This window comes from Saimiri boliviensis, chromosome 2 (assembly GCF_048565385.1).
Source record: "Saimiri boliviensis isolate mSaiBol1 chromosome 2, mSaiBol1.pri, whole genome shotgun sequence".
Classification (NCBI taxonomy): domain Eukaryota; kingdom Metazoa; phylum Chordata; class Mammalia; order Primates; family Cebidae; genus Saimiri; species Saimiri boliviensis.
The window spans coordinates 83,593,363-83,607,438 of NC_133450.1; the positions used below are offsets into that span (position 1 = coordinate 83,593,363).

The 14,076-nt window shown below is 49.2% G+C and overlaps 2 protein-coding genes across 5 annotated transcripts in view; one reads left to right on the forward strand and one right to left on the reverse strand.

Annotated features, from left to right (window-relative positions):
• ZNF106 (zinc finger protein 106) overlaps positions 1–14,076 on the forward strand; it is a 98,607-nt gene that overhangs the window by 83,440 nt on the left and 1,091 nt on the right. Inside the window, exon 22 of one of the 2 annotated variants that reach the window (XR_012516281.1) lies at positions 14–12,452. The gene's annotated coding sequence lies outside the window, so the exon portion shown is untranslated. The remainder of the gene's footprint in view (positions 1–13; positions 12,453–14,076) is intronic. The other variant, XR_012516282.1, reaches the window with a different exon arrangement.
• CAPN3 (calpain 3) overlaps positions 489–14,076 on the reverse strand; it is a 72,339-nt gene continuing 58,751 nt past the window's right edge. Inside the window, exons 10-24 of one of the 3 annotated variants that reach the window (XM_003928961.3) lie at positions 12,252–12,412; positions 10,133–10,302; positions 9,809–9,820; positions 8,940–9,148; positions 8,144–8,180; positions 6,356–6,373; positions 4,346–4,456; positions 3,340–3,417; positions 2,871–2,928; positions 2,722–2,786; positions 2,357–2,425; positions 2,187–2,265; positions 1,842–1,958; positions 1,477–1,535; positions 489–1,074 (exon numbers count right to left, since the gene is read on the reverse strand). In XM_003928961.3, coding sequence (XP_003929010.1) covers positions 1,048–1,074; positions 1,477–1,535; positions 1,842–1,958; positions 2,187–2,265; positions 2,357–2,425; positions 2,722–2,786; positions 2,871–2,928; positions 3,340–3,417; positions 4,346–4,456; positions 6,356–6,373; positions 8,144–8,180; positions 8,940–9,148; positions 9,809–9,820; positions 10,133–10,302; positions 12,252–12,412 — 1,270 coding nt within the window. In that variant the 3' untranslated portion in view covers positions 489–1,047. Of the gene's footprint in view, positions 1,536–1,841; positions 1,959–2,186; positions 2,266–2,356; positions 2,426–2,721; positions 2,787–2,870; positions 2,929–3,339; positions 3,418–4,345; positions 4,457–6,355; positions 6,374–8,143; positions 8,181–8,939; positions 9,149–9,808; positions 9,821–10,132; positions 10,303–12,251; positions 12,413–14,076 lie in introns of all 3 variants that reach the window. The other 2 variants (XM_074393809.1, XM_074393810.1) reach the window with 2 other exon arrangements.

The window sequence follows — 14,076 nt, forward strand, 5'->3', positions numbered from 1 at the left end:
TGCGTATTCACAGTCAACCCTTTCCATGTTGGCTTAGCGAAGAAGAAGGAAACTGGGTGGAAAACACAAGATGCCTATAGATGTGCCACAGGCCACGGTCCAGATAAGTTTGGCAAACAGCTTCATTCAGGGTTTTGTCCACAGTCATGTGACAGGTCAGTTAGTGAGCAGAGGAGCTAGGACAGCTCAATCTCTACTCCATTACGTTCAGGTAATAACTGGCCCCTCCCCTTGTACATGACCCATTTATTCTTGATGTCTTTTACAGCAACAGCTATTCCTCTGCCTTCCTTTTATGTCTTGGAAAGTATCTGAGTAATTCCTATGCTCAAGAGATAGCAATAGGCATGATTAAAGGGGGCTTTAGGATTTTGTTTTTGTGTATGTTTTCCATTGTTCTCTTCTAGGTGATGGGTGAGTGTATGATTGGAAGCTGTTCAGTCATGCTATGGCTGATATCTAAATGTGAGAGAACAAAACACAAGGGGGCCATACACATGCCTTTATTTAGATCAGCTTTTTTCAGAATGCAGCCAAACTTACAAGTCAGACAGCCCAAAGTAACCAGCCCTATTCCACTGAGCGAGTTTACCCCACAGCAGGCCTCTCCTAAAATAACTACGCAGAAGAACCCAGTGCTGGTTTGGTTCCTGGCCCATGGTGGGAGAGCATGAAGGTGATGGAGGCTTCAGCACAAGGAGGTGCTGAGTGCCACTGGCAGGTGCTTCTGCAGACAGCCTAAGCAAGGTAAGCAGCACTCGCTTCAGAGCCAAGGCAGCTCAGACTAGAGCTGGCACTTTCCTCCACCTGGCAAAGGGACAATGGTTTGTTCTTCCTACCTCACTGCTTTCCTAAAGCTTTGGGCAGGCTAGACATGACCGATCAAGGATAGGTAGGGGGGTAAAATGGAAGAGGAACAGGACTGATGAGGTGGTTGGAGGCCTCCAGGGATGCAGCTGCTGGGTCCTTTGAAAGTGGCTTTGGAAATAGAGGGTGAGATGGAAATCCTGAATGATCCTGCATGGCTTTGGGTGAGGCCAGCCTGGTTCAGGCATACATGGTAAGCTGCAGCCACTGAAAGAGAAAGTCCTATGATCAGAATTTAGATAGAAAAGAGTGACCCCCAGCCCTAGGAATCTTACAGGGCAAGGGGAAAGGGAACAGTCCCGCAGGTCAGACCCCTGGAGTATTTTCCAAGAAACAGTGGCTTATTGTTTCCTTTCTCCTACATCTTCCCTAAGAAGGTACATGTTTTCCAGCATAAAGTGATTAGGGGAGCTGAGGTCCCTTTGGGCCTCGAGTGCATGCATCCTGTAAGCCACATTCCTCACTGATCCTCCCTCCATGTTCTGTTCCTATCCCTTCCCTCCACCACCGTGTGGAAATGAGGAGTGCAATGTGGGTCCAGTGTGCCTTGCTGATTCCTCCAACTTGAGTTTTAATGTGTAGGGGGAATGTGCTGTGTCTGTGCTTTACCTCCAGAACGTTGAGTTTGATGATACCGTCTCCATCCTTGTCAAATGCATGAAAAGCTCCTGTGAAAGAGTGCACAGGGCAGAGGCCAGTTCTAGGTGCACTCCGCCTCTACTACTGTGACTTTCCTGAAGAAGACCACGTGCCCAGTGCTGGCCCTCATCAGCACAAAGATTTGCAGGCAGAGACTCGCCAGTCACCCTCCCTTTGCCATTCCATTCTGGCCCTAAAGAGGGCCTTAGCCCTTGTTCAGCCTGGATGGAGCAGACTGGAGATTATCAGGTGAGATGTCTGTTATGACAACTGTCTCTGTGGGTGGGGGCTGAAGGGATCAAGAGACCAGAGAGCAGCCCCCCTCCCACACTTACTGAACATGCCCTCCAGCCTGACGAAGCAGCAGATGAAACTGTCGAAGTCGATGTTCATGTGTTTGTCTGCGTACCGCATGGTAATGATGTCATACAGCTGGTTGTTGAGGTGGAATCCTGTGAAGGAGATCATGTGAGAGGTGGAGGTGGAGCTGGAGGCCTTGGGTCTGCCTTCTATTTTCTTTGCCCCTTCCTTGCCCCTCGGCCACCCTGTGGCCTGGGAAGGGAAAATGAGAAGCCCTTTCCCTCTCCTTTCTCTTGTGAGGCCCTAGTAGCCTAGGCCCCTCCCATTGCTGCACCCACTGCCTAGGGTCCACATCCCTGTCGCTACTTCCTTCACAGCACCTGCGTCGTTGACTGCATTTCGCATCTCGTAGCTGTTAATGGTGCCGGACTGGTCTGTGTCATAGTGTTTGAAAATTTTCTAGCAATAGAAAATTTGAGGATGGCAGTCATACACTGAATCTCCAGATCAACCCCATTCTTCACTCCCATACTTCATTTTCTCTTCCCACCTGCCAGGCCTTAATCTTGTTCCAGAGGTGGTGGAATTCTTGCAGGTTGAGCTTCCCAGAGCCATCTGTCTGGAGGAGGGAGGTCAGGGCTATAAGGCACATAGCAGAATCCTCCTGGATTGGGAGTGGGTGTCTACGAGACTCCGCCTGGGCTGTCCTACCCTCTGCCCTGTCATGATATTTAACCCTCTCCTCCACTCCTCCACCAGTCAGAGACTCTGCCTACTCTGTAACCCAGGGAGCCTGACTCCTAAGGACCACTTTTGATTGGGCAGGATCCAGGCTTGAGAGAAGCTTCTCTCTATGTTTCCTTGGCACCCCTGGGCTGATGACAGACGGTGGGGAAGGGGTGGCAGGAAGGATACATCCATGAGCGCAATCATGCTACGGCAGGACTCCAGTGTGAACCCGTGTGTCTTCAGGTCCTTGTCTAGGGGGATGGAGAAGAGTGAGGAGCTGCTTTGAGACAACTGGACTCCTCCCCCTCCCCCTGCATTTGGTTTGAGCCACTCACGTTTGTTCACAACTGTGTTAAGGACCTTCTTGAGCTCATCTGCACAGATCTCCATGTCCTGGGGAGGAAGGGAGAGGAGGGTCATGGTTCACCAGTACAGCAGCTGCTGGCACAGATGCTTTGCTAAACAAATTCCAGCAGGCTGCATTAGTAAAATGCCCGTCAGTGCTATTATGTCATAGGAAGCTGGGGCTTTTCTGAGGAAGATGGGGGAGGAGCCAGATACTGCACCTCAGCTATGGGGACTGCTGTGGGCAGCTCAGAGCAAACAAGGCGTCTGAGCCCCCCAGTGGACGTGGCAGTCCAAAACATAAGGGCTTATGGATTTGTGTGCTACACACACATCCCCTGGCTCCACCAAAGTCCAAAATGATTTCTACCAAACAGTAACCAAATAACTGGCAATCTGAGCAGTTAATCTAGGAGAGAAGGAAGCATCTGTGGGCATCCTGGGCTTGGAGGTACTCACATCTCCTGCTATCTGCTTGAAAATGTTCCGGAATTGTTGCTGTTCCTCACTTTCCTGGTCAGAGCTGCCAGGCTGTGGCTGTGGAGGCACAAAGAAAAGCTGGTTCACAGGGGTCAGAGGTGGACAAGCCCATGAGGCAAGCTCCTCTGGGCCAAGGGAGCCAAGTACCTAAAACGACTAGAGGTGGTAGTAGGAGTTGGAGACAGGGGCCAGTGCAGACCTCGTGAGCCAGAGTGAGAAGCATCGAGGCCTCAGTGACCCTGCACTCCACACCTCTCCAGCCCTGACTCCCCCAGCCAGAGGAGATGTGGCAGCCATGCAGACACAGACATCCTCCTTACCCCCACCCCAGTCCCCGCCCGCTAGAGCCCTCTCCACCATCCCAGGCCTGACCATTCCAACCAAAGGTGCCCTCAGGTCAAAGAAGGTCTGAGTATTCTGGTATTTCCGGCCACCTCTGTCATCAAGGCCAAGTCCTCAGAGAACCTCCCCTAGGCACCACTGCACAAGTGCCCCCAGATAAAAGGAAGGCCCTGGATTCGTCTGGAGACTCTTGCCCCTAAGGCAGAGGTCTGCCTCTACTAAGCTCTCCACACCAATCTAACACCCTCCCGTGAGCTCGAGAGGACCCCAGTTCTGATGTTAGCCTCACTTTTCTGCTCATATTCTTTATCCCCCTATTGTGAAAAGCTCAACATCAGGAGACAGGAGTTGCGCCTCCACTCTCAAGCTGGTTCTGTCTCAGCCTTTGCCTCCCCTTCTCTCTGTCCTGGCTGAATCGGCTTCATGGGAGGCTCAGCCTGCCATCTACTCCTAGGATGGAACCTCCATCCTGGGACATTCACCCAAGCAGCATCCCAAATTTCAGGGAAACTTGCTGAGACAAACCCAAATCTCTAGATGTTTGACAACCCCTGGGGAAGCCTGCAGCCGCCATGTATCCCGAGCCCCTAGGAAGCCCCCGTAGCGCGCTGGCCATTCCCATTCATGCTGCATGCTCAGATACCTGTGTGGACTGCTCTTGCTTATCAGGGCTTGTTTTGCCTTTGCCCTCTGACTCCTGGTCCACACCCAGCTCCTTGTTGCTGTTTGCTCTGTCCGAAACGAAGATGATGGGCTGGAGATAGGAGGGAAGTAGGGAGGGGGCAGGAAGGAAGCAAGGATTACAGTGTGAACAGGCACGCTGGGGCAGCCTTTCTCTTGGAGCAGCTTTGTCCAGTGAGAAGAGAAAAAGAACAGGTGGGAGCTCTTCAACCTCTGTTCAAGCGCTATCTCTGCCACTGACAAGCCGTGTGACTTCAGTTCTTTATCTTTCCATACCCACTCCATTCCTCCTTATGGTAGAGTTATGATAGCTCAGCATGTGAAATGTTAAGAATGCTAAAAGCAGCATGATCTAGTGCAGTGATTGTCAAATGTTTTGTAGACTTTGTTTTTTCCAGATGGAAACATTTTTCAAATTAAATTTCCTGCAGAAACACCAGGTATATAAAGCCATTAAAAACAGCTCTTTGCCCTCAGCACTCCACATCACCATGGCAGCTACTGAGGCACCTCCAAGGAACCTCTAGGACTCTGCAAAGTATTGGAAAAAGACATGGATTAGTGGCATGGTCAGTGGGTAACTGTCAGAACACTGGGCCGGAATCCCAGCCCTGCCCCTCATAAGAAATACCCTCTTTGGCCTCAGTTTACTCATCCTTTAACAGTAAAACTAGCTCTCCTTCCTCATAGGGCTTTTGTGGGGATCAAATGAGATACCAAATGCAAAATCATACTGCAAAAACATTTAAGATGCTACACAAACAAGGGATATTTTTAAGACATGCTCATGCAAGTGACGAGGATATGAGAAGGGCAGGGAGTGGCTGCCATGTGGCGCTGTCACTGGTGGGAGCAGTGCTGCTGTAGTGAAAGCCAGGGGAAGGCAAGGCAGTGGGGGTTGATGCTGCAGTGCAGAGAGCAACAAGGCAGGCAGAGCCTCTCAGAGCAGAGAAGCAGCCCACCTGGGGTTCAGGTGCCACTGCCTTTCCAGGCTGCTCATCTATTACAGCTCAAGCAGACAGACCCATGGAAACAGCTCCCCAGCAGGCCCCAGAGGCCCTGCCTTGCTCTACCTTCTAAGCAAAGTGTTTCGCTCAAGCGGCTGACGCTTGTGGGGATCCCAGAGCAAATGGAGGTCAGTCAGAGGGGGATGTGTGGGAGGGACATGGTATGGCCATGGAGCATCCCTTCCAGGCACACACTGGCAGGCCCGAGTGTGGGTCTGGACAACACAGGCCTTGAAGTGTAGGGGGCTGGCACCAGAGAGAGAGGGTAGGAAACAGAGGTTTTGGAGCAAACAGACATCATTTCCACTCCCATTTTCCCCACTCATTAGTTCTGTGTCCTTGGGCACTTTTTTGATTCTCACCCGTGAAAGGGAAAAATGTAGCACCTTTGTAGTTACTTTTATAAGTGGGGACAAAAGAGAGTTTTACCCCAAGCACAGTGCCTGAAATGGAAGTCAGCTCTGGTCTGGGCCAGCACCAGTAACTGGAGGACACCTGTGATGGACCCATCACCACCAGGCACCACTGTAAATGCTAGCACCAAATCTGGTGTATGATGGCCTCTTGTGGTTCAGGGCACAGACTCTGGACCCAGACTGCCTGGCTCTGAGTACTGGCTCTGCCCCTCCCTGGCTGGCCTTGGGCAAGTTAGTCAATCTTTCCATACCTTTTCTCCTTCTGAAAATGGGGATAGTTACAGTATTCATCTCATAGGGCTGTTGTGAGGATGGAATTAATCATGAAAAGCCCCTAGAAGAGTGCTTGCCATGAAGCCTTCCCCCAGCAAATCTGAGCTGCCATTACTGCATGCTCAGCCCCAGCAGCTCAGAGAAGGAGGGGAAGGAAGAGGCAAGTCTGGTGCATGCATGCATATGAGCACAAACACATGCACATATCACACACACACACACACACACACACACACACACACACACACACTTTATGCTCTCTACCCACACACCCACCTTGGTTTTTTTCTTTTTCTGCATAAAAAAAGGAAACAGTAAATGCAGAGTAAATGAAAAGCAAGTTCCCAGAACAGCCAGTGGCTTTTGGCTTCCCTGTATCCTTGTCTTTAGCTTGGGGTGAGACTCGGGGGTCCAGAAATCTGAATGGCATGGAGGGTGAAGGAAGAAGAGAATTCTTCTCTCTTCTCCATGCCCAGACACCAGTGAATGCTAAGGTTTTGTTTTTATAATCTGCTGTTACTACATATGGCAAGGAAAAGGATCTTCTGGCTAGGGTTTCCTTTCTTCCTTTTTTAGAAAATGAAATTGGTTACTAAAACACCAAAAACATGGCTCACTCAAACTGACCTGACAATGAATTTTGACTTACAGAATATTTTTTAAAAAATCTTTGAGCAAACATTTAACATAGGGGGATTTTCTTTGGTAAAATCAGTAGCTGTAGCAGTCTGCCCTGGGCCTGTAATCCCCATGGCAACTATCAGCTGAGCCCAGGGCCTGCTCCCTGCTTCTTCCAGATTGCCCCAGGCCCCACCATTCCTGTTGACCCTCAACGTGAGCCAAGTATCAGTTGAGAACTGCAGACAACTGTGTTGGTGCAGGGACATCAAAACCCCTGCACCTGCCTGCTCTGCTCAGTTAGGTGACGTGCCAGCTCCTATAGCTTTTGAGTTTGCAGGTCCTGATCAACACTGTACACCGATGACTAGCATCCAGATGACCAGAACAGACGCACACGCACCTACCACTAAAACCAATTGCCTGTGGTCATTCAGAAGGCACTTGGAGACTTGGCACTGGCACAGGGTCAGGATTATGACCATGACTGTCACTACCCAGAAGACAGTTCAGAAGGGCATTTGTCCTCCCATTGGCCTACATTATCCCTACAGAGCATGAGGGGCTGTTTACTGACTACAGCCCAAAGTCCCATGGCAGTCACAAGACTCCTTAACACAGACAGCCCAACACACACTGCTCTGTGCTTTGGACTTTGGGCTTCTCATTGCCCGAGCTGGCCTCAGTGTGGAGGTGAGGAAAAACCTGTCGAGTTAGAGAGTCGTGATGTGAGTTCCAACCCTGCCACTTAACTAGCTGTGTGAACTCATAGAATTCCTTCAACCCCATTGAGCCTCTGCTTCCTTTCTTGAAAACCAGAGATTATAACCTCGTCTACCTCTCAGAAACCTTGCAAGTATTGCGATAACACGTGGGAAAAGTACTTTGTAAGGTGTCAAATGTGAAAAAGCTCCTCTGTTTGAGTGCTCATGCTGTGCCAGACATTTCACATACATCGTCTCATTGATGAAACCTCAAAAAAGCCTTGCAAGGCACACTTTTGTCCTATTTTCCAGAGGAGGAAACTGAGAGGGATTATTGAAATTGTCCGGGTCACCCTGCTGGTAGGTAGAGGATCCGGGTGTCGACACCAGGTCCAGAGCCAGCTTACTTTCTTTTTTCTATGTGTGAAATCCAGTGTTTGCTGCAGCTCTTGTCATCCCTTCCTGTGGCCTTGTTCCCTCCCTCTGACTGTTCAAACTGCTTCTCCCTCCCAGGACCCTCTTCTATATTTCCCAGCCCCTGAACTGACTCAGTGGCCCCCAGATCATAAGGCCCATTACTTCCAGCCATGCTAAGCAGGATTTGCATCCCAGGGAGGGATTCAGCATAGCCCAGACTCCCATTCCCTCTGCCAGTGCCCAGTCTCCCTGCACCATCTGTCCCCTGCATGGTCAGGGAAGGGAACCCTCTGGACTTTTCACATATAAGATCTAAACCACTCACCAATGGCCGATCCACGGAGATTGTATTTTCAACTTCCCTGTGAGGAACACAGACATGTGAGGTCTCAGTGTCACCAGAAGCAAGGAGGAAGCCCGTGGAAGGTTTGCTCTGGCTTCCGGGTGGCCAAGCCAGGATCAGCCTCTAAAGAACTTCCAAAACTTAACACCCCTAACCCCAGAAACCAGCCCCATGTCAGCACTATCCCCAACAGCCAAGCCCAGGCAAAGCAGGTTCTTGGCGTTGCTCAGAGCCCCCCAAATGCATGACCCAGCCACCTACCCATGGACCTGGTGCATCTTCCAAGGACAGAGATCAGAGTGGCAGGGGCTATGAGCTCATCTGTGGTGGCCAGGGACAGGATATGGCTTTCCTGGCCATGCTAACCTAAAATTTCAAGCATCCCCAACACCTCCTATCCTTTATTTTTGCTCCATATCACCTCTCCAAATCTATCATGCTACATACATTTTTTCCTAACCATTACTGTCTCATGTTAGTATATTAAGCTCCATGAAAGCAGGGATTTCTTTCTGTTTACTTCACTACTCTATCCCTAGTGCCTAGGAAAGTGCCTGGAACATGGTAGGTGCTCAAAAATATCTGCAGAATGGATGGATAGATTGAATGAATGAATGGGGCAATGTGGCCAGTGGCTCAGGATTAGCAGAAGAGGTTCAGCTGGTCAGCGTATCCCAGGACCCCGGAGGAGACATGTCTATCTGCCTCACGCCTTCAACCTCTGGAGTGGGCCATGTGAGGTTTTAGAAACAGGTGGGAAAGCTAGGCTGGCACTCACTCAGACAGGTTCCTCTTTTCAGAGAAGACCCGGAGGATGAATTCCCCCTCCTGGTGGGGCTCGTAGGTGGAGGGCACGATGACGTACTCGCTGGGAGGGAGGCGGAAACGCTGGGACACTTCCCGCATGTTGATGTAGGTTTTGCTCCTGGCCTTGGAGGCGTTGTACAGGAAGAAGTCCTTCTGCAGGTGCTGCTTGTTCCCGTGCATCTGAGAGACGGAAGAGCCCATAGGACCTAAGCCCCTCAGGAGGGACGCCCTCTCCTGCCACAGCTGCCTCCAAGGGTCCCTTCCCAACTCCCTGGTCACCCATGTCAGTCTCAACCTCCCTACTTCCGACTCCCAAGGCTTCAAATAGCCTCCCTACCTCACTTCCTCTTCCTTTTTTTTTCCATTGTGATTCAGAGTGAATGGCAAGTGTGTCATCCCCACATTCAGGGACACTTACCAGAACAGCTGCTCCTCAGCTCCAAAGCCCCTCAGGCTGGAAGGACTCCCAAGGAGGCCTAGAGGACTTGGCTGCGTTCTGAGGGAAGTGATTCCTCCATCCCAAGCGTGCAGCCACCCTCAGAATGCATCTATGTGACTGTGTGGCTGTGAGCATGGAGGAGGATGAGTGTGCGAAGGCGTATGTGAGATGCGCAGAGTGTCTGGTGCGAGAGAGAAAGTGTACATCCTGGGGGGGGGGTAGTCCCAGGTCATGCAGTGCCCTGAGGCACCTGCTCTGCAGTGGAAATAACGTGGACAAGGCCCTCTCCTATTACAGTCCTGCCCACAAACCCCACCAGGAAGCTTCTCAACGAGCCACAGACAGACTCGGGTCCCCTGGGTACTGCTGCACACAACTGCTGGCTGCTGCTGCTGCTATACCTCTTTGGGAACCTTGAGGAGAAAGAGAAAAGAAGATGCTTCAGATCTGAGTGACGATGAGGAGCTTGCAGAAGGGAATGCCAGCAACTGCAGCGTGCATGCAGAAGCCTGACCCCCAGGTACTCATCCTGCCAATCCCACTTCACTGCCACTCCAATGCCCACCTGATATTTTCTGCTTGCTACCAACACAAGTGGGCCTGATACCAGTAGCTCTGGGGGTCACTGAGTATTGAGGAAGCCAGAGGACCCCTCTAGAAACCCCTGGAAGTGTCCTAGCCAGGAAAGTGTATTTACTGGGCTGGAGCCAATCAGGACTGCACACCTCATAGATGGCGAAGCCGATGGTGAAGAGGTTGGCTCCCAGCTTTCGGTCCTTCCGCCGGTTCTTCTGCATCAGGGCCACCAGGAAGCTGCAGATCACCTCTGAGTCATCAGGGTCATCATCCTCCTCCAGGAGCTTCAGACGGTACTGAGGGTTGGTCCAGAAAGTATCTGCACCCCCAGAAAGGAAACACACAGTCAGGGCTGCCTCTCGGAGAACGGACAGGAAGGAGATGAGACAGAGGGAACCTATTTATTGCTATCCCCTTCATCTAGTAGGTGTTTAGAACACATCAACAGAAAACATGATTCAGGCATTTGTCTAATTATTTGGCAGGGCGGGGGGCTACCTCTATACAGATGGAGCTGTACTGATTGATGTGTGGCTCTTCCTTCCTCTCTGAACTTTCATTCAGTCTTTGCTGATGATTTTTTCCTTACCTGCCCCTTAAATGCTGTTGGTATCTGTAATCTGGTCCTGGGCCTCTTTTCCTCTCACCTTGCCCTTCTTACCTCCCTAGGCAGTCTTTCTTACTTTGCCCCCTACATGTTCATGATGCCTGAGCTATTATATCCCAGGCCCAATCTGTCTCACTTTTTTTTTTTTTTTTTTTTTTTTAAAGTGAGTCTGGCTCTGTCGCCCAGGCTGGAGTGCAGTGGGGTGATCTCAGCTCACTGCAACCTCTGCCTCCTGGGTTCAAGTGATTCTCCTGCTTCAGCCTCCCAAGTAGTTGGGATTACAGCACTCGTCACCATGTACAGTATTTTTTTATTTTTAGTAGAGATGGGGTTTCACCATGTTAGCCAAGCTCGTCTTGAACTCCTGACCACAAGTGATCCACCTGCCTCAGCCTCCCAAAGTGCTGGGATTACAGGCATGAGCCACCACGCCTGGCCTCTTCTTTCCTTTATTCCTCAAATATTTTTAGTTCTAATATGTGCCATCTAATATGCATATTCAGTTCTCTATTACACATCTTCACAGGAACCTCAAACTTTTCATGTCCCAAGCAAAATTCCTTTCCCTATAACCCCACAATGAACTCCCCTCAAAATAACACACTGATCTTTTTCTTGTGTTTTTTTTTTTTTCTTCTGAGACAGTCTTGCTCTGACACCCAGGCAGGAGTGCAGTGGTGCGATGATGGCTCATTGCAGCCTCAGTCTCCTGAACTCTGGCAATCCTCCAGCCTAATTTTTAATTTTTTTGTAAAGATGAGGTCTCACTATATTGCCTATGCTGGCCTTGAACTCCTGGGCTCAGGTGATCCTCCTGCTTCTGCCTCCCAAAGTGCTGGGATTATAGGTGATTATAGGTGTGAGTTGCCCTCTCAGCCTTCTTATGTTCTTATGTTGCAATATTGTCAGGTCCTCAAACTGGGTATCTTGACATCATTCTTTCTTATTTCTTCCCTATATCACCTAACATGCTTTACCTACGTCTACTCTGTCCCCTTCATCTCTGCTGCTGCTGACTTGGTCCAGGCTTTCATCATCTCTGACTTGAACTATTCCATCAGCTGCTAACTTGGTTCTCCACTACTACCCTCACTGTTACTGACACAGTACACACAGTCCCCAACTTAGGATGGTTTGGCTACAGTTTTTTAACTTTACAATGTGAAAGTATTGCACATTCAGTGGAAACTGGATTTCAAGTATCCGGACAACCATTCTGTTTTTCCACTTTTAGTATAGTATTAAATAAGTTACATGAGATATTCAACACTTTATTATAAAATAGGCTTTGTGTTAGATGATTTTGCCCAACTTTAGGCTAAGGCCAGTGTTCCAAGCATGTTTAAGGTGGGCCAGGCTAAGCTATGACATTTGGTGGATTAGGCATATTAAATGCACTTTCAACTGCCGATGGCCTGTCTGGACATAACCTCATTGTAAGTCAAGTAGCATCTGCACTGTTCCCACAGTTTCCTACTTCAAAGTCACTACTAGCTCCCTGTTGTAAACTTCTCAACATAGTGGTTTCCTTCTCGGTAAAATAGGGAGGGTTTAATAAGATAGTGGGCATCTGGAACAGAGACTCAATAAGTGCTAGTTAGGCTTCTTCTGCCCGGAACTTGTTCTGCTTGGACCCTTCCTGCATCAGTAGCATGTCCCACCTGGGAAGTTGCGGCAGCCTCCAGCGGAGCAGCCCCGTACCCAGCGGCCCTCATTCACAGACACTGTCCAGGTCTGAAGCTTATCAGACTCCAGAGCGTCGGCCGTGAGGTTGCAGATCTCCAGCTTTGTGAAATGATAGATGAAATCCTCATAGGACATCCTGAGAAGTTGGAAGAAGAGAGAGACCCATATGGGAGCAGGTCAGGAGGGCTGGGAATGGAAGACCCCAGGGCTAACACAGCACAGTAACAAAATAATTCACAGGAACTTGGTCCCAGGTTCTAGAGGAGCCTGTCTTTCCTTTTTAGGGCAAACACTGGCACTTCTGATTTATCTACTCCAAACCATCATCTTTTCTAACAATGATTCAAAAATAAGCCAGTCCCACAAAGACATGTTCTCACTCATATGAGAGCACTAAAAAAAGTGGATGTCATGGAAGTAGGGAGATGGTGGTTACCAGAGGCTGGGAAGGGAAGGAGGGGGAGGATGAAAAGAGGGTGGCTAATGGGTACAAAAATACAGTTAGAAGAAATAAGCTCTAGTGCTCAGCTGGGCGCTGTGGCTCACACCTGTAACCCCAACACTTTGGGAGGCCAAGGCAGGCAGATCACCTGAAGCTAGGAGTTCAAGACCAGCCTGGCCAACATGGTGAAACCCCTTCTCTACTAAAAATACAAAAATTAGCTGGGTGTCATGGCGGGCACCTGTAGTCACAGTTACTCAGGAGGCTGAGGCAGGAGAATTGCTTGAACCCAGGAGGCAGAGATTGCCGTGAGCCGACATTGCGCCATTGCACTCCAGCCTAGGTGACAGAGTGAGACTCCATTTCAAAAAAAAGAAAAAAGCTCTAGTGCTCAATAGCACAGTAAGGCAAACATAGCTAAACAAGATTTTATAGTATAGTGCGTGTATATACATATATATTTTTTTCTTTTGAGATGGACTCTCACTCTTGCCCAGGCTGGAGTGCAGTGGCATGATCTTAGCTCACTGCAACCTCTGCCTCCTGAGGTCTAGGGATTCTCAGCCTCAGCCACCTGAGTATCTGGGATTACAGGTGCATGCCACTGCACCTAATTTTTATATTTTTGTAGAGACAGGGTTTCACCATGTTGACCAGGCTGGTCTCGAATTCTGACCTTAAGTGGTCCACCTACTTCAGCCTCCCAAAGTGCTGAGATTACAGGCATGAGCTACTATGCCCAGTCTATAGTACCTTTCAAAATAGCTAGAGAAGAAGAATTGTAATGTTTCCAACACAAAGAAAAGATACATATTTGAGATGATGGTGTCCCAATTACCCTGATTTAATCATTACACATTGTATATGTGTATCAAAATACCATATGTACCCCCAAAATATATATAGCTATGATATATCCATAAAAAATAGAAGGCCAGTTGTGGTGGCTTACACCTGTAATCCCAGCACCTTTTTTTAAAGACAAGGTCTTACTCTGTTGCCCAGGATGGACTGCAGTGGTGCAGTCATAGTTTACTGTGGCCTCAACCTCCTGGGCTCAAGTGACCCCTTAATTCAGCCTCCCAAGTAGCTGCAACTAAAGGCACACGCCACCACACCTGGCTAATTTTTAAATTTTTTGTAGAGTTGGGAGTCCCAGTTGTTGCCCAGGCCCACATACCTGCATTTTGGGAGGTCAAGGTGGGAGGAATGCTTGAGCCTAGGAGTTTGAGATCACCCTATGCAATATGTGAGGCCTGTCTATATTTTATTTTTAAATAAATTTTAAAAGTAATAAAAACACAAAAAACCTTTTCCTTGACATTATACCAAGACAATATTTTTTTTTTTCCCCTAGG